We start from the raw sequence: 24,293 nt of genomic DNA, 5'->3' as shown, positions 1-24,293 counted from the left end.
ATCCCCAAGGAATTCATGAAGAAAAGGGAAGAAAAAGAAGAAGGAAAGCTGCTGAACTACAATCCGAACGGATTGTAGAGAATCCGTCCGTCCTCGCCAGTCCAAGCGTCCTCACCAGGAATCCGCTCGGATTCCCCATGCCCAGTCCGAGCGTCTTGTCCCTTGATCCGCTCGGATCGTCCATCCCAGATCCGGCCGTCCCGACTCCCAGCCGCACGGATCACAGCACAACACAGTTTCGTTCTTCAAGCTACGAAATGAAGAAGCCCTTCTCTCGGATAATCCCGGAGGCTCCTTGCTCAACTTAAAAAGTGTAATTACTAGTTTAGCCCTTAGTTAACCCTAATGCATCCTCCCTAATTTTCACTATAAATACCCCATTAGTCTAATTAGAGGAGCATGTTCTTCTTATCAATAATTAGTGTAGTTAATATCAATCAAATCTCTCTTCAATATTGTAATCAAATATTAATTAAGTTTTAATCCAAGTTTTAGTTCTTTAATCTCTCTCTTGTTCTTACTTTATTTTGGGTAATTGAAGATTATTTGGGTTATTATTGGGAGATTGACAACCTCTCAATCTAGGATTCAAGTACTTCTATTATTCTTGCTTTATTATTGGAATCATTAGTAGGTATAATCTCTTAATCCCTTTTTAATTATTGCTAATTACTTTCATTTATTCATCATGTTTCATTATGTTAGTATGATTGACAACCTTTCTAGCATGATCAATATGATAATGAGTGAGTAGTCTCTTAGCTAGGGTTTAATGGGTGATTAGGGGAAACCAACATGGGGAATGATTCATGCTTAAATTAATATGCTTTCATATCTTATTTGCTTGCTTGTTTTGATCTTAATACATGCACATGTTATATTTGATGAAATGCTAAGCCTATGAATCCTTGCATTTACTATCATCTTCTATCCTTTCAACTTGACTTGTAAGACATAACCCAACTCGAGTCTTGTTAGACCATGCATGTGTTAAGTAGGGAAGATTAAGTCGACTTGTAGGTGTTGTACAATCCAAGAGATTCGGCTCCGGGACCCAAACTTTCCTAGGATTATAAGATATAACCCAACTCAATCCATCACAACAATAATTGCTTGCTTATAATTTGAGAACATGTTTGTATGATCATATCCCATGATTCCCCTATGAACCCATGACACCCTAGTGCTTTTAATCAATTGTTTACACCCTTATTTCATTTATCTTGCTAGTTTATTTTCATTGCTATTTTAGTTTAGTAACCTTCTACATCAACCCAATTTGTGACACCCCTAGACACCACTAGTTACAATAGAATCTTCATTTCAATACCCGTCCCTTGGGATCCGACCTTTACTTGCCTCTTTACTAATTGTAGAGTTGTTTGTGAAGTATAAATTGTGTTTTGTATCGACCATTGACCAACGACCACATATGCTTAATTGTGAACACCAAATGGCTCCGATCAAAAATGGCGCCGTTGCCGGGGACGGTGTTTAATTGACTTAAGATTTCTTTTATTGTTTTTAGTTGTGTCTTTTTCACCTTGAGGAAGTAAAACTCCTCAAGGATTGTTCTAATTGTTTTTGAGTTGTTTGATATTTTGCATGTCTAGAAGGTTACAAAGAGATTTGTTACCTTTTGACCGTGAAATCGAAAGAACCTTGACGAATAATAGGAGACTTGTTAGGAGGAATTTGGGAGGTGTTGGTGAAGTTGTTCAACCCACTAGTGAGTTTGTCAATCCTTTCGCAATAGAAGGAGAAGAAAACCCATTAAACAATACCACACAAAATCCACCTACAATGCCTAAATTCTCGTCACACTCTATACCCACCGAGGAGGATCTACCAAATGGTACTCCTACCCCACAACATCTTACCGGAAACTTTATTGCCAAGTCTGCCTTCATTCAACTAGTTGAGAGGAGCCAATTCGGGGGAATGCCTAGTGAGGACCCTCATTCTCATATGGAAACCTTTTGTGATTATTGTGAAGCTATCTCTCAAACGGGCGTGACTCAAGACCAAATAAGATGGGTCTTATTTCCTTTTTCGTTAATCGGCACCGCAAAGCAATGGTTGAAGGGCCTTGATAAGGCCACCCTTGTAATAGATTCTTGGAAGAAGCTAGCTCTAGCTTTCTACAAAAAATTCTACCCACCGGAGAAGACCAATATGCTAAGAGCTCAAATTACGGGTTTTAAGCAAAGGGATGAAGAATCTTTGTATGAAGCTTGGGAGCGGTTCAAAGGTATTTGTCGCTCATGTCCTCACCATGGACTTAGCGAATGGTTTTTAGTGCAACAATTTTGGAATGGTTTATATGAAGATTCAAGGAACATTCTCAATATGGGATCAAATGGAACGTTCACCGAAGTTGATGACAATCAAACATGGAACAAGATTGAGGAAATGGCGGTCCATAATTCGCAATATAGTAGGCCTCGCAAGGCTACTAGAGGAGGAAAGTATGAAGTGGACACCGTTACTCAATTGGGTGCTCAACTTAGTGCTCACATTGACACAATCAACTTGAAGTTTGAACAAGCTATGGCTAGACTTGAGGAAAACTCAAAATCAACAAAGCATCATGTCAATGCCATGACGGCATCCTCATCAATCCCAAGCGGGATATGTGAGAATTGTGGAACCTTGGGTCATGACTCAAGTGAATGTAGGGGAACAACCGAGCAAGTCAATGCTTTCCAAGCTTACAAAAGTGGTACCCCTTATTCAAATTTTTACAATGAAAACACCAAGTTCCACCCAAATCTCTCATACAAAAGCCAAAATGTCCAAAACCCTCAAACAACATACACTCCACCACCCATGAGAAATCAAAATCAAAGACCCTTTTTCAATCAAAACCAAGGTTACCAAAATCAAAATCCATACAATCACCACAATGACCAAAGTTTTGATGTCCAAAAAGCGGTCCTTCAAATGCAAAAAAATCAACAAGAATTTTTCACCCAAATGCAAAAAGATAGCCAAGCCAAAGACACCACCATCAACAACATTCTAGCTCACACCAAGATGTTGGAAACACAATTGACCCAACTAGCATCTTCGAGCTCACAAAGACAAAAGGGGCAATTACCACCTCAAGGTAATCCCCCTAGACATGAAACGGTTAGTGCCATTCACTTGAGAAGTGGTACAAGATATGAAGCACCGAAGGAGCAAGTTGAGGATGAAGTTGTGAGAGCTAGTGAGAATGAAGTTGTGGTGCAAGGTCCCAAAGAAGGGGAATCATCAAAAGAAGAAAGCTCAAAGAAAAATGAAGACAAAGCCAAAGAAAAGGAACCCATTGTGATTAGACTTCCTTTTCCAAGTCGACAAGCCAAGCCTAAATTTGATGATCAACTTGGAAAGTTCATGGAAATTGTGAAGAACTTAGAAGTCTCAATTCCTTTCACGGAATTAATCAATCACGTTCCGGCCTATGCAAAGTACATGAAAGATATCCTCACAAAGAAGAAGTCAATCCGGAAACTTGAGACTATCGCCTTCACTAAGGTGAGTAGTGCAATACTTCAAGGGAGTTCGCCTCCAAAGTTAAAGGATCCGGGAAGCTTCTCAATACCGTGTACCATTGGCGACACAACGATCAACAAAGCCTTATGTGATCTAGGGGCTAGTGTGAGTGTCATGCCGTACTCGGTAAGTAAAAGGTTGGGAATGGGAGAGCTTAAATGTACCAATATCACTCTTCAAATGGCCGATAGATCGACGAAGACACCGCTAGGGATATGGGAAGATGTCCCCGTGCGAATTGGGAAGTTTTTCATCCCGGTGGACTTTGTCATTGTTGATATGGAGGAAGATTCCAACATTCCAATCATCTTAGGAAGACCTTTCTACACACCGCGGGTGCGGTGATTGATGTGAAACATGGAGAGCTCACTCTAGAAGTGGGAGATGAAAGCATAACTTTTAATCTTGACAAGACCATGAGAGCTCCTCGTTTGCATGAGCCATGTTTCATGATTGATCATTATAGCCGAAAAGATGAGAAGAAGAAATCGGAACTCCAATGGAGGAAGAAAGTTGAAGATGCTCCATTCAAAGAGCAAGTGAATTGCGACAAAGAGAGCTTGCAAAGCTCATCAAAATCAACCAAGGAAGAAGATGATGGCCTCATTGGCCAAGAGAAGAAATTGGGAGAGTTGTCTCCATCCAAGCAAGAGATTTTCAATGATCAACTCAATGAAGTTTGTGGTCTTTGGGACGACGAATTTGAAGGGATCTTTAATCCCTACATTGGGCATGCCATCGATCATGATCAACAACAAGGGCCACGGTCTATTGAGGACCTCTACCATAACAATGAACAAGCTTTTGATTACTTCTTCAAGGTGTTGAGCAACATCAACAACACCTTGAACATGCCTCCTTGACATCTCATCAAGAATGAGAGTTTGGTGGAGTCCTCCCTAAACCACCACTTGTAAATATTTCTAACTCCCTAACTTACATTTAATTTTTGTATTGCATTTTTTGTCATTTTTGGATTTATTTTTACTTTGATCAAAATAATTGTCATGAAAAGAGAGAAGTGAGGGAGGGACTAATGATTTTAATTGATGTGTAGTGCTTTACCTTAGTGTGGGGATGGTAATTGCCTAGGCTATTCATGCCTTAGTAGTGCCCCCGCAATGAAGAACACAAGATTTGAAAGAAAGAAAGAAAGAATGATAAGGGAATGCGTTGGTGCACGGATGGAACTGAATCCGTATGCACAAGGACCAATCCGAGCGGATTCGAAAATCCGCCCGTCGCAGAGGATCCGAGCGTCCTTCGAGAAGACGCCCGTCTTGGGCTGAGCTGAAAACGCAAAATTCTTGATGTTGAAGAATCCGAGCGGATTTCGGAAAGACGCCGTCTCTCACGTAATCCGTCCGTCTTGTGATCAATCCGTCCGTCTTGCGGTGAAGAAAAACAAAGAAAAATCTCGGACAAGAATCCGTCCGTCTGCGCGAAATCCGCCCGTCTCATCCAAAAGAATCCGAGCGGATTCCCAGTAATCCGCCCGTCTCTAGGCGGGATTTTTGAAAATTTGAAGTCAAGAATCCGAGCGGATTGCGCCTAATCCGCACGGATTGTCCCTGCGTCCTAATATTGTCGAGTTCTTTAAATACCCACCCCACCTTCATTCATTCATTCATTCACTCATAAACACTACCCATAACATCAAAACCCTCATCCTCTCCATCTCAAAAACAAAAACCCTCAACAAAACTCACCAAAATCAAATCAAACCATCTTTCAAATAACAAATCAATCACTCCATCTTCATTAACAATCAAAACCAAGCACAAAATCTTCACCTTTGAATTGATTTTTGTTCTCATAAAGGCAAAGCCTTTCACTTTCAAAATCGATTTGGGCATTCTACAAATTGAAGATTTTTGATCTTTTTCTTGGTTAGCTCATCAAATGGCAAGAACAAAGGGAGCAACAAAAGCAAAGGCAAAGGCAACAAAGGCACCAAAGACTACAACTCTCTCTCAAAGGCAAAAAGCTCTACAAATGAAGAAAGCTTTGGCAATGGTGGTATCAACACCAAGCTTGGAAGTGCAACCACCTCAACAAATTTCTATGGAAGCATCACCCTCTACTCCGGTAATTAATCAACTCTTGCATTATCCGGAGGTAACATTCATTTCCGATTCCCATAGAAATACATTTGTCAAATTTGCTATGAGACAAATTCAATCCACCAAATTCATATGCCAAGATACTTTAGAGAAGTTGGGTGTTCTTGAACAAACAAGAGTCTTTTTAAATGCCATGGGTTTAAAGAAATTGTTTGATATGAAGGAAGTAACATACCCCTCCCTTGTCTTGGAATTCTTAAGTTCTTTAAAAGTGACAAAAGTTGAGAATAGGGAAAATATTGAGTTTCGTCTAGCTAACACTAGTAGACGCATTACCTTTCCGGAATTGGGTGAAATTTTGGGTCTTAGCGATGAACATAAATTTTATAAGCAATATGGGAAGTATGATCCCGAGCCTCTTTGGGAGGCAATCTCCGGGAAGAAATTTGAAGATTTTAAAGCTTGTCGTGCTCTTTTGGTCCATCATCCGGGCATAAGAATATGGCACAAAGTTGTGGGAAATACCATAATTGCTAGGAAAGACACCAATCATTTCACGGGACTCGATTTTATTCTCCTTGAATCAACTTTGAATATTGGAAGAATTCACACCAAGCCTTACAATTCTTTGAGGCTATTGGTTGATAGATGGCTCCATGTAGATAGTGGGAAGAAGGGTCAAACCGTAATTGTTAATGGCGGCCTTGTCACGGTCCTAGCCAAGCACTTTGATCCTAATTTCAATAAGGATAGCAAGTACAAGGCTAAGGATGGTGGCCATCATATTGATATGTCCACCTTGATTAACAAGTTTAAGTGGGTTGTTCACAATTCCCTTGATACCAAGTATGGGTGGCTTACAAGTGAGGCTCGATCATTCACTTTACCCGCAAAGATTTGCCGTCTTAGTGTCCACCGGACCAACTATTTACTCCCCCTATCCAAGGAAGCCGAGTACATCATTCAACAACAAAAGGGTGATCATGAAACTCCCTCCTCTTCCATTGTTATACCACCTTACCCCTATGATTATGAAGAGTTCAAACCACAAGGAGTTGAAATTGGAAAAGATTATGTCACTCTTCTAATGCAAGCCATGCACAAGCAAGCTTATGAAGATCGGAAGAATGCTTATTTGGCTCAATATCCTCCCCTCCTACATCTAGCTAGGCAAGGACTCCTTGATTCATCTTGTCCTTTGCCTAGTTGGGCGGATAGAGAAGCCTTGTTTCCGGGTGCATCTAGGGACGTGGTGGAAGACAATGAGGTTGTTGGAAATGATGAGGAGATTGATGATAATATTGAGGAAGAAGCAAGTGGAGATGAAGAAAGAGATGGTGAAGATGGTGAAGATAATAATGAGGAAGATGATGGTGAGGAAAGCAAAGAAGAAAGTGCCAAGGAAAGTGGCAATGTGACCACTTCTCATGAGGGAAGTGGTGATGATAGTAGCATGATGGAAGACTAGCCTTGGAGATTCCTACACTCCCATGGTTTGTCTATATCTCTTTGTATTCTATTTCATTTTGATCATTGTTGGTTTAGTCCTAGCAACATCAAAGGACTCGCACCTCGGTTCCTTTGAGGTGTTCTTTATTGTTCCCACTTTTGTAAAATCCAAAATGACAATCTAGTTTCATGCATAGCATAGCATGTGCATGAACTCCCCCATGCTTTGACATTAGCAATAGTGTCTTACTTGGTTTGGGGAAGTTAATGCATACGCAACGAGAGGTAATTTAAATTATCCTCTCCGTCATAACAAAAACCATGCATCATGTAGTATAGCTTAGTGTAGAATTGCATTTAGTATAGAAATCATGCATCATTCTTGCATAATTTCCATCATTTTGGCCATTGAGGACAATGCCCATATTAGTGTGGGGATGGGAATTCTAACACTTAACTTTTATTCAAAAACCATAAAAATTGAAAAATTTCAAAAATCATAAAAATTTGAAAAATTGAAAAACCAAAAACAAGTTCATTTCCTTTGTATATATTGTCTTGTATATATTGTGTTTGTTTATCCTTGTTCACTTTGATTGACTACGCCACATCCGAGACATGAGGATATTGAAGACCGCATGGTATGATCTTTCCAATCTCCTTTTTCCTCTTTATGTTAATGACTATGTGGCTTTATTTTGATTGATGCGGTTAAACAATGTGAACTTAGGGTTGCATCTAGAATTATTTGGCATATTAGTTGGTAGAATCATTTGCATTAGGATGTTCATATGTTAGTTGCATCATGGCATGTAGTTGCATGTTAGAAAAATTTTGCGAAACCGTCTACTTGGGAAGCTTGACAAGTATATATAGGCCCTAGTAGATGCTTTTTATTCTTAAGACTTTGCTTGTTAGAATGCTTGTAAAACACCCTAGGATGTGTCATGCTAGTATCCTTTGACCCATGGTTTAAGGCCGAGTCAAGAGTACCTTGTGGTGTGATAACTCCTTGGCTACCGTTTATTCCAAGGTGACCCTTGAAACCATGCATATTTCCATCATTCATCCATATTCTACCATACATTTTTGTCATCAAAGGGAATGGGCACAAAACAAAAAGAAATCAATTTGAGTTCAATGAAATGAAAAGTGAAAGAAAGTTTGCAAAAATGCATCAAATGAAAAGAGGAGTAACAAAAATAGACTCCTAAGCTTCAAATACAAGGCACCCTCGTTACTAATTGGGGTGACTTTGAAAATGTTCAAAAAGAAATGCAAAAAGTTGTCAAGTATTGAAATGCCAAAAATCAAAAAGAAATGGCAAAGAAAGTGTTCTCAAAAAGTCAAATGCCACAAGAAATTGGGGGGAAAAACAAAAACAAAAGCAAACTCCCAAATGAAACTCAAATTCTATCGATCCCTTTATCCATCATATCCATTTTTTTGTGCATGGTAGAGAGGGGACGACCCTTCTTCTTGTCTAGGCAAGAGGGGGAATTCCGCGATCCTCCAGTGTTTCTAACACCATAGGGAGTCTACTCTTGACAAAAGCATTTAACGATTGAGGACAAAGGTACCCTAGCTTGACACCTTTTGGAGGTGATTTATTGGTATCCTTCTAGGCTTAGTAGTTTGAACAAATTGCATCTATGAAGGATTGTGTACCCTTGAATTGCTTCCCTTGTAGATAATTTCCGCCACTTAGATGAGGAAAGTGGCTATTCTTTTTGTAGATGCATCCATTATGTGTTTTTGTGTGCTTAATGTTTGGATGTGTCGCCATTTTGGCAAGACCCACCTTGCCTTGCAAGAAGGCATCCTACCTCATGGTTGTCTTGTTGTGAGTTGAAGGGGCGGAGTGAGACCCGCTAATTGTCTCATATCGGCTATTATTATTAGGTTAGGTTAGTATTGGTCCTAGTCTTTGTCACCTCTTTACTCGGGACGAGCAAAGGTTCGGTTTGGGGATATTTGATGCGACCATAATTGGCGCATATTTAGCCCCCGAATTACCATTGTTTCCATGCTTTTTAGTGCCTACTTGGGTCATTTCTTATCTTTAGTTCTTTGTTTTGCATATTCTTTGAGATTTTGATCCCTTGGTAGGAAAGGAGTAAGAATCTTGCATTTTCATGGCAAAACAAGGCTAAATTGATCATATTCAATGACCAAGCATCAAGGAGAGACAAGACTAGAAGGCCTTTGTACATAGCATAGTAGAAGAGCATTGTTGAGAAAAGGATCCTTGAGTCCCCAAGGAAATCCCCAAGGAATTCATGAAGAAAAGGGAAGAAAAAGAAGAAGGAAAGTTGCTGAACTACAATCCGAACGGATTGTAGAGAATCCGTCCGTCCTCCTCGCCATCCGAGCGTCCTCACCAGAATCCGCTCGGATTCCCCATGCCCAGTCCGAGCGTCTTGTTCCTTGATCCGCTCGGATCGTCCATCCCAGATCCGGCTGTCCCGACTCCCGGCCCGCACGGATCACAAAGACAAAGACTGATTTCGTTCTTCAAGCTACGAAATGAAGAAGCCCTTCTCTCGGATAATCCCGGAGGCTCCTTGCTCAACTTAAAAAGTGTAATTACTAGTTTAGCCCTTAGTTAACCCTAATGCATCCTCCCTAATTTTCACTATAAATACCCCATTAGTCTAATTAGAGGAGCATGTTCTTCTTATCAATAATTAGTGTAGTTAATATCAATCAAATCTCTCTTCAATATTGTAATCAAATATTAATTAAGTTTTAATCCAAGTTTTAGTTCTTTAATCTCTCTCTTGTTCTTACTTTATTTTGGGTAATTGAAGATTATTTGGGTTATTATTGGGAGATTGACAACCTCTCAATCTAGGATTCAAGTACTTCTATTATTCTTGCTTTATTATTGGAATCATTAGTAGGTATAATCTCTTAATCCCTTTTTAATTATTGCTAATTACTTTCATTTATTCATCATGTTTCATTATGTTAGTATGATTGACAACCTTTCTAGCATGATCAATATGATAATGAGTGAGTAGTCTCTTAGCTAGGGTTTAATGGGTGATTAGGGGAAACCAACATGGGGAATGATTCATGCTTAAATTAATATGCTTTCATATCTTATTTGCTTGCTTGTTTTGATCTTAATACATGCACATGTTATATTTGATGAAATGCTAAGCCTATGAATCCTTGCATTTACTATCATCTTCTATCCTTTCAACTTGACTTGTAAGACATAACCCAACTCGAGTCTTGTTAGACCATGCATGTGTTAAGTAGGGAAGATTAAGTCGACTTGTAGGTGTTGTACAATCCAAGAGATTCGGCTCCGGGACCCAAACTTTCCTAGGATTGTAAGATATAACCCAACTCAATCCATCACAACAATAATTGCTTGCTTATAATTTGAGAACATGTTTGTATGATCATATCCCATGATTCCCCTATGAACCCATGACACCCTATTGCTTTTAATCAATTGTTTACACCCTTATTTCATTTATCTTGCTAGTTTATTTTCATTGCTATTTTAGTTTAGTAACCTTCTACATCAACCCAATTTGTGACACCCCTAGACACCACTAGTTACAATAGAATCTTCATTTCAATACCCGTCCCTTGGGATCCGACCTTTACTTGCCTCTTTACTAATTGTAGAGTTGTTTGTGAAGTATAAATTGTGTTTTGTATCGACCATTGACCAACGACCACATATGCTTAATTGTGAACACCAAATGGCTCCGATCAATGGTCTACCCGAGACACATTCACAAAAGACCTAGTCATAGTAGGAGGTATGGAGGAAGTAATGAAATTAAGGTTTCCATCGGAACTGGTCCCAAAATGAAGCTCTCTAGTAGTATCGAGATTGTTGTTGGAGCAAATTTCGTCAAATAAGTTATGACAAGACTCAATGGTAATTGGTGTTGTTGCATGTGTAGGATCCATTGCGATATATATAAACTACAAACATGGAGGTAAAGGAAATATTAACATTTGTCAATTTAATCAAACTTGTAAACACTTTAAACAAGTTTTAGCATTTATATAGTGACCTCTACCCAACTATCATAAATGATTCCGAGATCCAAATTCATATTAACTTGGGCACGGTGAGCCGAATCATCCCTTATGAATATAAGTCGGTGGATTAACTCTTTAATCGATTCTACTTCTAGAACTCTCTGTCGATAAAAATTACTTTAATATTTATCTTTAGCCCGGAACACATGCGACTACGATCACGAATACTTCCGTTGAGCTCAATCCAAATTTCGATGTAATAATATTTTATTACCCACTTACCCAACGTAACAAGTTTAGCACCCCGGTGAGCCGAGCCTACTTCCTTATGAAATTGGGACTCATGGTTTCTACTATTTGGTAAGGCTAATTCTCAATTATTATAAGTGAGAGGTCTTGTCAACTTATTATCTATCACGTTTTAAGTGAACTAAAGCGGTGAACTACGATAATTATAATTGACACGGTCGATGACTCGATATGATATGCATGTGTTATTATGGCGATTTGGCAATGCATGCAACATATTAAAATAAATGCTAAGCAAAAACAATAAATTCCTAGTATGGCCTTCCTAAAATAGAAAATAAAAAAATCTATTACATATTCGGAAACCAACTCCTTTGGTCCCTTGAACCTTCAAGTGGCACGCCTCCCAAGAACACCGTCTTCGTCGGAACACCTTTCCGAATGGCACCGTCTTGAAGAAATTCCATAATTACAAATAATAATAAAAATACAAAGCTATTCGTATTATACATTTTTAAAATGGAAAAACTAGTAAAAATAAAAGTGATACGAGATCACATTAAATTACAACCGAATCAATATTCCCTTTCATTACGGGTAATATCGATTAAAACTAAGGCCATACTAAGATAAAATTACATAATTCAAAATTATATAAATAAAAGACATTTAACAATTGAAATATGAAGCATTATAATATGTATCTATCATGCCAATTTATGTGCCAAATCGCCTTATTTAACTTATATCGATTATATAACCCGGTTTTATGGAAATGCGTGATAATAAATTCTTAATCACAAATTAATACTTAAATTAAATTTAAGCTCAAGTTAATTATCCTAAAACTCTTAGGACTCAAAAATTAGTCATCACTCAATTTTTGACAATAATTCAACTTGATTTAATTTTATGCTCATTTTGACCTTAAAATCATAACATTTATGAAATAAATCCAAATCAAATTACAATAATTTCAAAATTTGAATTTAAAATTTTTGAACATTCTGGAATATTTCCATGACACTCATAATATCAAAAATCATGGTTAAAATTTTCGAAATTAATTTCGAGAAAATATAGTTGCAATTTATCGGTTTTATCTCATAAAATATCTAAAGTATATAAAAATTAATCCAATCAATTTTACAACTTTATTTCTGATAAGTGAGATATTAATGCAACCTAAAATAATTTTCTCATGCCATGCAACTCGTTTGAGCTATTTATGCTAAAATAGTCACTATTTATGCCATTTTTACACTAAAAATTCATAAACCATGCTAAATGAGATCATTTCATCTAAAAATTTACATACAGTGTGTAAGTCATGCATGTGACAATATATTAAAATCTCATGGCCTGGTTAGAAGGTTAACTATTTGTAACCATTTCACCTCTTTTTAATCCATTTTTATCTCATAAAAACCATATATCATGAAATATTAATCACATTAATACAAAACTTTATATACAATAATTAAAATATGCATGTGAGGTCATATAAAATTTTCAAGGTCAGAAACTTAGTTTAAATATTTTTAGCATTTTATTTCCCATTTTAGTCATAAAAATGTAATAAAATAACCAAAAATCATTAAAATGAGCAATAAATTACCATAATTCATAAAAATGACTTAAAAAAATTTTAGGACCAGAATATATAACATGCATCATGATTTCGTGGCTTTATCAAATAAATCACAAATTTTTAGTTTTATATGTTAACATTTTAACTCGGAAAAACAATAACCGATTATGCATGCAACATCCTATGCTCTGATACCATTTGTTAGGTTCATATACCTCTTATTAGGCTCTTCTAATAATGAATTAATTAACTTCTTAATATGTGTTCTTTAGATCTAGTGCATGCATAACAAAATAAGAGATTAATAAAGAAAGACAATGTCCCTTACATTGTAATATGGCTCGAAATAGGGCACAAATAAGGTTACCTTCCTTATTTGTTCTTGTGCTAAAATATGATGGATGATCCTCCAAAATCCCAATGTAGAGATCCTCCTCTTGATTGCACCCAAGACAAGTCCCTTAAACTAATATATTAATTAACTAGATTAATACACTAGTATCCTTAAAATGATTCTAATAATATTCTTATTACTACACTAGTAATCTAATATTGTATTTAGAATTTGTGATGAAAGATTTATTAGGATTCTAAACCTTTCTAGAGAGTTGTGAGAGAAAGGAGAGGAATTGCATGTAGATGAATGTGGTTATGTACAAATGGAATAAGAGAACAAATTCTCTTAAAGAGGAGGACGGGAAACCGGTTGGGGTCAAGGGAGAAATGTCAAAATGTGGCATCTCACTTTTTCTTTTCCTCTTCTCAATATAATAGGTATGTAAGCTAGTATGCACTAGCTATGATGACACTTACTTTATCTAATAAAATAATATCATCCTCACCCCCTACACCATCCATAATTTGGTCCATTTTACATAAAATGGACTACCATTTTATTTTGTCAATTTTTCATTTGTCACACAATATGTCACATGTAGTATGTTACATGTTATTAATTAATTTAATGCATATTTATCAAATAAATATCATTTTACAAATTAATTAAATTACATACAACAAATTGACTAGTGATACTTGATCACATAAATAAAATGGATCATATAATTATAATTCACAACATATTGTAATTATAATTAACCATTCATTCTTATCTCAATTATTTCACAAACAATAATCAATTTTAGTAATAAAGTATTTCAATTACTAAAATAAATCTTATTTAGTCCCATTACAATAAGATATAAATAATCTCTCTCACAATTAAATTGTTCAATTTTAAGGAATTGATTATTTGTATCATCATACAATTAATCAATTTGTCTATTAAGGGAATTGTCCTTTAGGTGTGACCTTAAGGGATCAACTGATCACCACCGTCAAACGACAGTAATGTCTAACTCTAGTTAACTGATCATTACTGATTAATGTTGACCAGTTGACTATATAAATGAATCATCCCCTACGTATTCTTAATATGAGATTTAAACATGTGATCGCACTATTGTTGAGGACACATACTCCAACACTACCATCATAGCGTCACAGTCGACCACCACCGCCATCACCACCCTGCACAACCACAGACGCACAATACCATTGATACCACCCTATATCCCGCGCCTTACATACGGTGCTACGTTCCTTGAACTACGTTTTTACGATCTACCCTCACCCTCGCACTGCACTACTTTGATTACTCCACTTCACCACCATTGTTGCACACTTCGACAATGACTATGTATTGATGCAGGTATTTTTTTTTCCATTTTAATAATTTCATTTAAGTTAGTTAGGGTTTATTGATTAATGAATTGGGGGTTTTTTATTTTTATTTTTGTTAGTTAGGGTTTATTGATTAATGAACTCAGGTTCCGATACACTTAAACGTTGTGTGATTTCCTTTTTTTTTTGAATTGTAGGTAAATGAAGTTACAATGGTCCAAATTAAGGGTTGAATCTTGTGTTACACAGTAATGATACCACAACTATCATTTCTTAACTTCCTCAGATTTGTTGCCTCATTCTGGCCAAAGTATTTTTCTTTATTTTTTAATTTATTTCAAATTTTTCTCAAGCTACTATTATAATGAGTGTTTGTATAGGTTATGCTGTTATTATTTAACTTATTACCCTGACATGGTCTGTTTGTATCAGTTATTAGTAAATGAGATTATTAATTTGATTTAGTCATGTAGGAGTTTTGATATAGTAATAGACTTGGGTCTGATGAAGATTGGTAAATAGAATTAAATTCAACCAATTCTGGAAAAACACTAAAAAAAAAGACATTAAGTTTTATAGTAGCATCATCTGTTTGCTTTGGAGTGCTTGTAGGTTGTATTGCTAGAATTTGAATGTGTCTTTATAAACGTTTTGACTATAGGTGTGAAGTTCTATGAAATATCAAGTATGTGGCATCCTTAGTTTTAAACTTTTACTCCAGTACAATATTTGGGTTTCCGATTGCACCAACTTGAATGTACTCGCTTTGTCCCCGTCATTTGTTTACCTTTTTGTGAAGGGTACTTTTATAAAAGGTGAGGCTAAGAAATAAGGACATTCTCTATTATATTCCTTCCTTTTATGAACCCCCCTTGATTAGGGCATACCAAATCAGGGAGAACAGCCACAAGTCTAGTGCATAAGATCTTTGCTATGCATTTGTAAATGATGTTACAACATGCAATAGGTCTGAACTTCATGACACTAGTAGGATTGGAAAATTTGGGTATGAGGGTTATATTGGTAACATTGATTTGTTTGAGCAGTTTACCAGTTTGAAAAAAGTTGCACACAGCTTCACAAATGTCCATCCCAATAATCGCCCATGAATCATTGAAGAACTGACTACAATAGCCATCAGGACCAGAAGATTTGTTGGGAGGAATAGAAAAGATGCAAGTTTTCACCTCATCAGGACTAACAGGTCTAAGTAAGATAGAGACATGTTGATCAGTGATGAGGTTACCTGCCCTAATAGTGGGAAAATGAATCTTCTTGACAGGCTTATTTGTCCCCAACAAGTTGATGTAGTAATCCAGAAAAGCCTTCTCAATGGAATCAGGATCAGTATGGTTAACTCCTTTTATGTCTTTGATTTGTAAAACCTTATTCTGAGTATTTCTAGCTTTGATTTTCCTATTGTAGAAGGCAGTATTAGCATCCCCTTCTCTGAGCCAATCAATTTTTGCTTTCTGTTCAAGGAAACTAAACCTTGCACTATGGAGATTAGAATAAATCTTAGCAGCATCTTTTTCAGCTTGGAGGAGGGATATGTCATCTGGCTGATTATGCATAAGAGTTTGAATATGATCCAGTTACTGCCTAGCCACCTAAGTGGGTTTCTCAATATCAACATATCTGTTCTTTTTCAACATCTTCAAAGGTTTTTTCAATAACTTCAATTTCTGAACAACCTGAAACAAAGTTATCCCATAAATTTGTTTAGCCCATTCAGCTCTAATAATAAACTTGAACTCAGGATCTTTGCCCTATATATTAAAATATCTGAATGGAGCTTTTCTGATCTGATATTCCTTTCTTCTGTAGCAGATCATAGGAGCATGATCAAACAGGCCCTCATTAATAAATTATGCATAGCTATCTGGGTATAAGTTCATCCAATCATTGTTAACTAGGCATCTATCAATGCAACAAAACACCCTAGTAACAAGGTCTTGTTTGTTGTTCCATATGAAAAAGGACCCTTGAGCTTGTATATCCACAACATCACAATAATCTACACACTGTCTGAAGTCACAAATTTTCCTCCATAAAACACTCCTTCCTATTCTTTCATTGTAATTTAACACTGAGTTGAAATCCTCACAAATACACCAAGGTAAAGTATTATTATCCTTAATCTGTCTCAGATCTTCCCAAAGATTTTTCCTGTCTTCATCATCATTGAACTCATAGACAGCTATATTCAAAAAGGTATCACCTGTAATAATTTCTGACACTTTCACAGTAATATGTTGAGCAGAGGAAGCTAGAAAAGTGAGCTGAAAAATCTGAGGGGCCCAGATGATCCAAACACTCCCTCCAGGATGATGGACATTATTATTCATACCAGACTAGGATTAACCCAAGTTATTGAGGACAGAATTAAAATATTGAGTCTTAATCTTAGTTTCAACTAAACAAAATAATCCTACTTTATTCTTATGTAAGAACCATTTAACATCAGCTTGCTTATTAGGGTTATTTATACCTTTAACATCAACACTTTATATTATCCATTATTAATAATAGTTGACACTACTGGACCACCATTCTTATCTGGACTACCCTTATCTGAAAGGATTTTAGCATAAGATTTTCCAGAGCCACTAGGAGAATTATGCTCCTGCCTTACCAGTTGAACAATAGGACTTCCAGAAACAAGAGCACTTGAATTGTGAAAAATAGCCCCCCCGCCCCCCCAAAAAAAGGAGGTGAAGATGGTGCAGGAAGACTTATAGGAGTGCGCTTATCATGTTAAATAGGCTGTGGCCTGATGACAGGTCTCCACACCTGAATAGTTTTAGGGACTACTTGCACAACTGGCACAGATGCTGCCTTCTTACACTACTCTTTAGAATGACCAATACTCTTACACAACTCACAAATATCCGTTCTTCATTCATACTCAACCAGAACACTGATTTCATTCCCTTTCTCATCCTTAAAATAAAGCTTATCTGGTAGCTCTTGCCCTATTTGAACTTTAACCATGAGACGTGCATAACCCAACCTTGTTTTGTCCATAGTAGCACCATCAATACGCTTGAATTTCCCAAACACAATATTGAATTTCCTGACGGAATTTCCGTCAGGACTTTTCTTTAATCTAAAAAACACACGCAAAATCACCCGTCATTCTATCTCACATAATTTCCCCCAAATCAATTTTTCTCCCAAACCTAACCCTAAAAATCCGACACCACCATTGATACGTGCATTTTGTATAGTCTTTTTAGCCTATTTTAGCACGTATTTCCATGTACTTTTGTACTGTTTATATCGCATTATGCCCCGAATTGGCTACTTTGGTTCGTTTTGTCCGTTTTGTATAAATGAACGTGAAAGTAGTGGAATCGTACCATTTTCGTCCTTCTTTGCATGCATTTTGAGGAGACGGGATTTTTCTGAGTGAGATCTTGTATTGGGATGCATGAAGAAAATGTCTATGAAGCAGTCGGTTAAGTGTTTGAGCTGTTTCAGAGGAAGAATACTCGATCGAGCCCTTTTATTGGTCGATCGAGTGGTTTCTATGGCTGAGGATGGTCGATCGAGCAGTATTTTACTCGATCAAATAGTGCTGGAAATAGAGGTTACTCGATCGAGCACTATTTCTACTCGATCGAGTAGATTTCCTGGAGAAGTACTCGATCGAGCTGTTTCAGACTGCTCGATCGAGTGGTTTTGTCTTCCATGGGCTTTAATTAGTCCGTGAACTTGTTTTTAGTTATTGGACTTAGCATTTTTCTATTTAAACGAACATTAACTAGGTCATTAGGGAGCTATCTAATAATCTATTATCTTTTATTCATCTTTCACTGCAAAAAGACTACGTTGCTTTTTCCTCTCTACTGTAACTTTTGCTTTCGGATTTTCTCGCTCGGATTTAGTTGTTCTTTACGCCGGATTCTTGCGATTGTAATCTCTTACTCTCTTTTAATCTTAATCTTTCAATCATTTGCTTTAATTACTTGTTTCGTTCCTTTTTAAATTCCTGCCCTAATATTTATTTATGCAATTTCATTATTATTTCATCATGTTTAATGTTAGTTATTTCGTTGTTATTAGTTTTGACAATATTAATAGCATGAGTAGCTAAATCATTTCATGTTGGGATTTGGGGATCTACGGTAGAAATATGATGATGTAGTGAATAGGTTAGATGAATTATTTGTGAGATTCTACCATGGCAATATAACTGTATTTACCGACTTAGTTGAGTGCACGCTTCTGAGTCACCTTTTAATCTGGTTAAATTTAATCCTGGATCGGAAGATTGGACTAAATAGACCTGCTATGAACAGTAGACTACCCAGACGAGGACGGAAGTTAAGTTAGTGGAAATTTAGGATAGAAAGTGGACCGGAAGGACCTTTCCATATCCGTCTCACAGTAATTTATCTAGACTGTTTGCAGTTGAGTGACTGGACTACCGTAGTGAACCGAAATCCTGACATGTCCTTTCTTTATTGATAGTTTATCTCTACTTTCTGCCTTTAATGCTCTTTCCTTGCTTCTCTTTCTTTTACACTTTTAGTTTAGAAAATCAATTTACAAACCCCCCATTTTGTGACCAAATAGACGGACTCTTTACAGATATCTTGCCTCCCTGAGGAGATCGACCTGACTTCCCTAGCTATATAGTTAGTTTAGTTAGTTATTTTTGATAGGTATACGACTGCCCTGTCAAATTTTGGCGCCGTTGCCGGGGAGGCAATTGCCCTATCTGTTTTTGTTTCGTTTATTTTATCCGTCTCAGGGAATTCTTATTCCTTGAGACAGTTCTTATTTATTTTCTTTCAGTGTTGTGTATGCCCAGGTCAAACAGGTTGGAGTTAGTTTCAGCTGATTCTGAGCCAGAGAGATTGTTCAGGCATAGACTCCGTCTGCAAAGAGAATCACGAAAGGAAGACTTGAGTACTTTCGAACCCAAACTTCAGCATTTCCTATTTACAGAAGATCAATCTTTAGTAGAAGATAATCTCAGTTCTGTAAACCAACCAGTAAAGATGCCGAATATTGCAAGTCATTCGGAGCCTAAAGCATCATCTATTCCCAAAGGTTTCAATCTCCAGACTGAGGATGGGAATACTTTTGACATCCGTCCGTCCTATATCAATCTGGTGGAGAGAAATCTCTTTAGAGGTGTGGCAGGTGAAGACCCGAGGAAGCATATGGAGGTCTTTACGGACTACTGTTCTACTATCCTCGCCACAAAGGGGGTAACTCAAGACAAGATTAAGGAGGTGCTGTTTCCTTTTTCTTTGACTACTCAGCCAAGGAGTGGCTGACTGACTTGGACCGTACGGCCGCGGGGATCACATACTGTGAGACCCTTGCTCTTGCTTTTTATAAGAGATATTTCCCTCCGCAGCGCACATATCAGCTGAGGACAAAGATCACTAGTTTCAAGCAGGCACCTGATGAAACTTTCTATGAAGCTTGGTGCCGGTTCAAGAGGTTGGTGATGTCTCTTCCTCACCATGGTTTTGATCCATGGTTTCTGTCCAATCAGTTCTACAATGGGTTGTACGATGATCACAGAGCCATACTTGATGCCTCATCCAACAGAAGATTTCAAAAGAATACTGATGATGATAAGGGATGGGCGATTATTGAGGAGATGGCGACCCATTGTGCCGAGTATGGGAACCCGAGGGATGGTATTCGAACAGTTCATGCGGTTGATAAGGCAGTCGTGGCTCAGCTGGAAGTCATGAATGCTCGTTTTGATAAATTGGAGCTGCATTCTGCTGGAGAGCCTCAGACGGTCCATTTGCTTACTAGAGGGGAGACCGTTACATGTGAGAGGTGTGGGAGCAACGACGGTCATACTGCTGTTGGCTGTCTTACAGAGAAGGAACAGGTCCTTGCTTTTCAACAATACAGGCAAGGAGGGGGTTCCTATTATAATAACCAAGGGGCGGTCCATCCCAATTTGAGGTGGACAAGTCAAAATGTGCTCAATTCTACCCCTCCTCCGCAGCAGCAACAACCATATATCCCTCCTCATAAGGCTCAATAAGTCTTTCAGAAGCCTCCTTCCTTTCCTACACCTAATCACGGTGCATCATCCTAAGTTGGGGTGAGTGAGCTATCTGAGTTGAAGACGATGTTGCAGTCTTTGACAAAGTAATGGCAACTGAGTGACCAACACAAAGATGCATCCATCAAGTCACTTGAAACTCAAGTTGCCCAGTTAGCCGCGAACCAATCCACGAGGAAGCAGGGTCAATTACCGTCACAAGCTGATAAGAATCCACACGAGACGGTGAATTTAATAAATCTGAGAAGCGGTCGTTCATATGAGGGATCGGAGTTGTTGAAATCAGACCCGAGGAAGGTAATTAATGCTGAAGAACAATGTACTGTGGATGAAAAAGAGCTGACGACAAAGAAGATACTCGATCGACTGATTTCAGGTGGTCGATCGAGTGAAAATGCTGAAGAAAGGACTCGATCGAGTGGAATTTTTGTTCGATTGAGTGACCAAGAAAAAGAACAGCTCGATCGAGTAAAGCAAACAGCTCGATCGAGTGATTTTATTGAGGATTCTACTCGATCGAGTGATATTGTTGCTCGATCGAGTGATGCTGATAAAGAAGACCTCGATCGAGAGCCTGCTAGTGGTCGATCGAGTGAAATATCGTCTGAAAGACCCCGTTCGAGAGGAAAGAAGTCTCGATCAAAGGATGTAGAGCTTGATCCAGCTGACACGTTGGAAGAGAGGAACAAGGGGCTCGAGATACCCATCACGGTACCCTTCCCGCGGCGTCTGCAGAACACAAAGGCTAATCAACAGTTCGGTAAGTTTGCCGAACTCCTGAAAAGCTTGTAAGTCACCGTTCCGTTCGCCGAATTGCTGACACAGGTACCCTCTTACCTTAAATTTATGAAAGAAATTTTATCACGTAAGAGGCACATTAACGATCATGAGACGGTAGCTTTGACGGAGGTAGGGACGACCCTAGTTCAGAATAAGTTACCTCCCAAACAGTCAGACCCTGGTAGTTTCTCGATTCCGTGTCATATTGGTGCCCACTTAATTGATAACGCGTTATGCGATCTTGGCGCTAGCGTGAGTGTCTTACCGCTGTCTCTTGCTAAGAGACTTGGTTTGACCAAGTTTAATTGCACAAATATGACTGTTCAGATGGCTGACCGTAGTATATCACGGCCGTTAGGTGTCATAGAAGACATACCGGTTAATATCGGGAGATTCTTTATTCCCGTTGACTTCGCTGTACTTGACATCCCCGAGGACACACATACCCCTATCATTTTAGGGAGACCATTTTTATTTACTGCCCGTGCAGTGATAAACGTCGGGGGCAAGACATTGACTTTTCAGGTTGGGGACGAGGAATTGATATTCCATCAGTCAAAGTCCCGAAGGGCTCCCATGCAAGCTCAGCCTTGCAATGCCCTATCTTCTACGGACCCTTCTATTGACACTCCAAATGAAGATTTGGAACATTGTGCTGCTATCGTGACCCCTCCGCCTCAGATTGAGAGCAAACAGGAGGAAACTTCGTCTGTTTTCCTTGCTGCAGGTACAGATGAAAGTATTGCAGGAGCTGTCAATGGTCATGGTGCAATTACAGTCAGTCAAAGTGGGAGTGATGATGTCAAAGCTGGTGAGAAAGGAATAAGGACGAGGAAAGTTTGCGCGTATGTGGACGTCAACTATTCTCCTCATAATGATTCAAGTTCAAGCTCGTGGAAATTGAAGAGGACGGTTAATGTTGCTGAGGTGACGTCCTACAGTCAGGAGCCCTCCGAGGGGCTGCTGAAATGCTTTGAGAAGTGACCGGGGAAATGCCCCGTGTAACAAATTGTATAAACAACTTTTAATTTTCCGTCGGATTTTATTTATTGCATTTAATTAGGACAATTAGAGTTTAGACGTTTTTAGCGTAGATTAGAAGACTATAGACTGTTACTATTCATATTTGGTACTTTAGGATATTTTTGCGAGTGTTTTTATGCAGGTTTGGGGAATTATACGCAAATTCAAAGGCTTACACGAGGAAAAGAGTTCGATCGAGTACTTTTTGTACTCGATCGAGTGAAAGTTGATCGATCGAATGGTTTCTTATTGCTCGATCGACAAAAGCTAAAAAGGGGAGAACTCGATCGAGTAAATTTTTACTCGATCGAGTGAAATGCATACCAGAGCTCTCGATCGAGTGGTTTAAAATCACTCGATCGAATGGATTTGCAAAGGCTACGCAGGAAGTGTCTTCTAAACCTCTCAAAACCAGGGTTATGGGTCAACCACAAACAATCTCCTGAAAAGTCAAATTCTTCAACCAAGGTTAACATTCCCTAAAAGAAAGAGAAATATCTACAAGGCGTCAAGGGAGGATAAACAAGGAACCAAGGACAAGTTAGGAGGGTACAAAAGTAACTTCCAAGGAAAAAGAAAATAGAGTTTAGAAGAAGGATAGGCACCAAGAGGTAAAGAATAAGGCAAGATACACAAAGAATAAGGAACATCCTCGAGGAAGAAAAAGCATTCTTGAAAAGGTTGAACAAACCTTCCATCTTCGACAATAAGCACCAAGTCTTGATCGCAACGCGGGTAAGCTCACGGTCATTGATCAAAGGGTACAAAAATAATTGACAATCAACAAACATGTTAGAACCTACCACGAAGCATACACAAAGAGACTACCAAATTAGGTACTTATTTCTACCCATCTCTCATTTATTATTCAAGGTCAAGTCCAAATTTAAATTTGCGGTACACGTGTGTGCGTCGGGAGCAACATAGGCTCTGATACCAACTGTGACACCCCGCGATAAAGCGGAAAATATAAGTAATAAATTAAAGCGGGAATTTAGGAAATTTTTGAAACTTTTAAAAATTTAAAGCGCGGGTTCATTAAAATCCAAAACACAAATAAAGATTGCGGAAATAAAGATTAAATTATACAAACGTGATAGTCAAAGTGAGGGAAAATATATCCCTCGAATGACAATACAATAAAAGGTAAATCTAAGCAATCCTAATAAACCGACTACAAGGACAAAGTGCTCGCTAGCTCACACAAGTCTTCACCCCATGAATGCACCACTAATACCTGTCATTCATGTAAACATGAACGCCACAGTCAGTGGGGAGTAACTCAAGGTTCTCCCAGCCACAAAAAGTCAAAACGAACATAACAAAGAACCAAAAACAGGTAAGTCAGATAAGATACTTACGAAAGGCATGAATATCAAGTTTATATTTAAACATGGCAATTAAATGAGATAGAACAAGATAGACCAACCTTAGCATAATAACGATTCAACTATTCATGTGAGACAATCAAATAACATGAAAGATAAGAATACGGTCATTCATGCAAAAGCACGCATTTCAAAGAATTACAACTTAGATATGAGATTGGAATCTGAATCATGTGAAGCAGTTAAGTAAGGGATCAACCAATGCAAATTACAAGAATAGAAACTGTGGCCATTATTTGGAAAACCACTTAACAAACATTGTACGAGACGTGGCTATTAATGTCACATTCATACTTATGGCTTGCATCTCACCATAAGAACGGATGGGAACATCAATCCCGACGATCATATCGCAACTAGAGGGCTTATAGCTCACCCCTAGTATCCGATAGGACCAAGTCAAACAACACATGAAAGACAAATACCAATATCTATAACCAAGCAAGACCTTTACTACTCATATATAAATATAT

The 24,293-nt window shown here is 38.0% G+C and overlaps 1 protein-coding gene and 2 non-coding genes across 3 annotated transcripts in view; all 3 read right to left on the bottom strand.

Moving 5' to 3' along the window:
* LOC141586748 (uncharacterized) overlaps positions 1-24,293 on the bottom strand; it is a 40,560-nt gene that overhangs the window by 7,099 nt on the left and 9,168 nt on the right. Inside the window, exons 3-7 of the mRNA XM_074408069.1 lie at positions 17,497-17,692; positions 17,126-17,209; positions 16,524-16,937; positions 16,278-16,352; positions 15,471-16,145 (exon numbers count right to left, since the gene is read on the bottom strand). Of these exons, the coding sequence (XP_074264170.1) occupies positions 15,471-16,145; positions 16,278-16,352; positions 16,524-16,937; positions 17,126-17,209; positions 17,497-17,692 (1,444 nt within the window). The remainder of the gene's footprint in view (positions 1-15,470; positions 16,146-16,277; positions 16,353-16,523; positions 16,938-17,125; positions 17,210-17,496; positions 17,693-24,293) is intronic.
* LOC141617706 (small nucleolar RNA R71) lies at positions 2,176-2,282 on the bottom strand. Its single transcript, XR_012531188.1, has one exon. It is a non-coding gene; the product is annotated as a small nucleolar RNA R71 (small nucleolar RNA).
* Positions 19,968-20,073, bottom strand: LOC141620177 (small nucleolar RNA R71). The gene has a single exon (XR_012531903.1). It is a non-coding gene; the product is annotated as a small nucleolar RNA R71 (small nucleolar RNA).

This window comes from Silene latifolia, chromosome 1 (assembly GCF_048544455.1).
Source record: "Silene latifolia isolate original U9 population chromosome 1, ASM4854445v1, whole genome shotgun sequence".
NCBI lineage: Eukaryota > Viridiplantae > Streptophyta > Magnoliopsida > Caryophyllales > Caryophyllaceae > Silene > Silene latifolia.
This window is presented reverse-complemented; position numbering and strand designations above follow the sequence as displayed.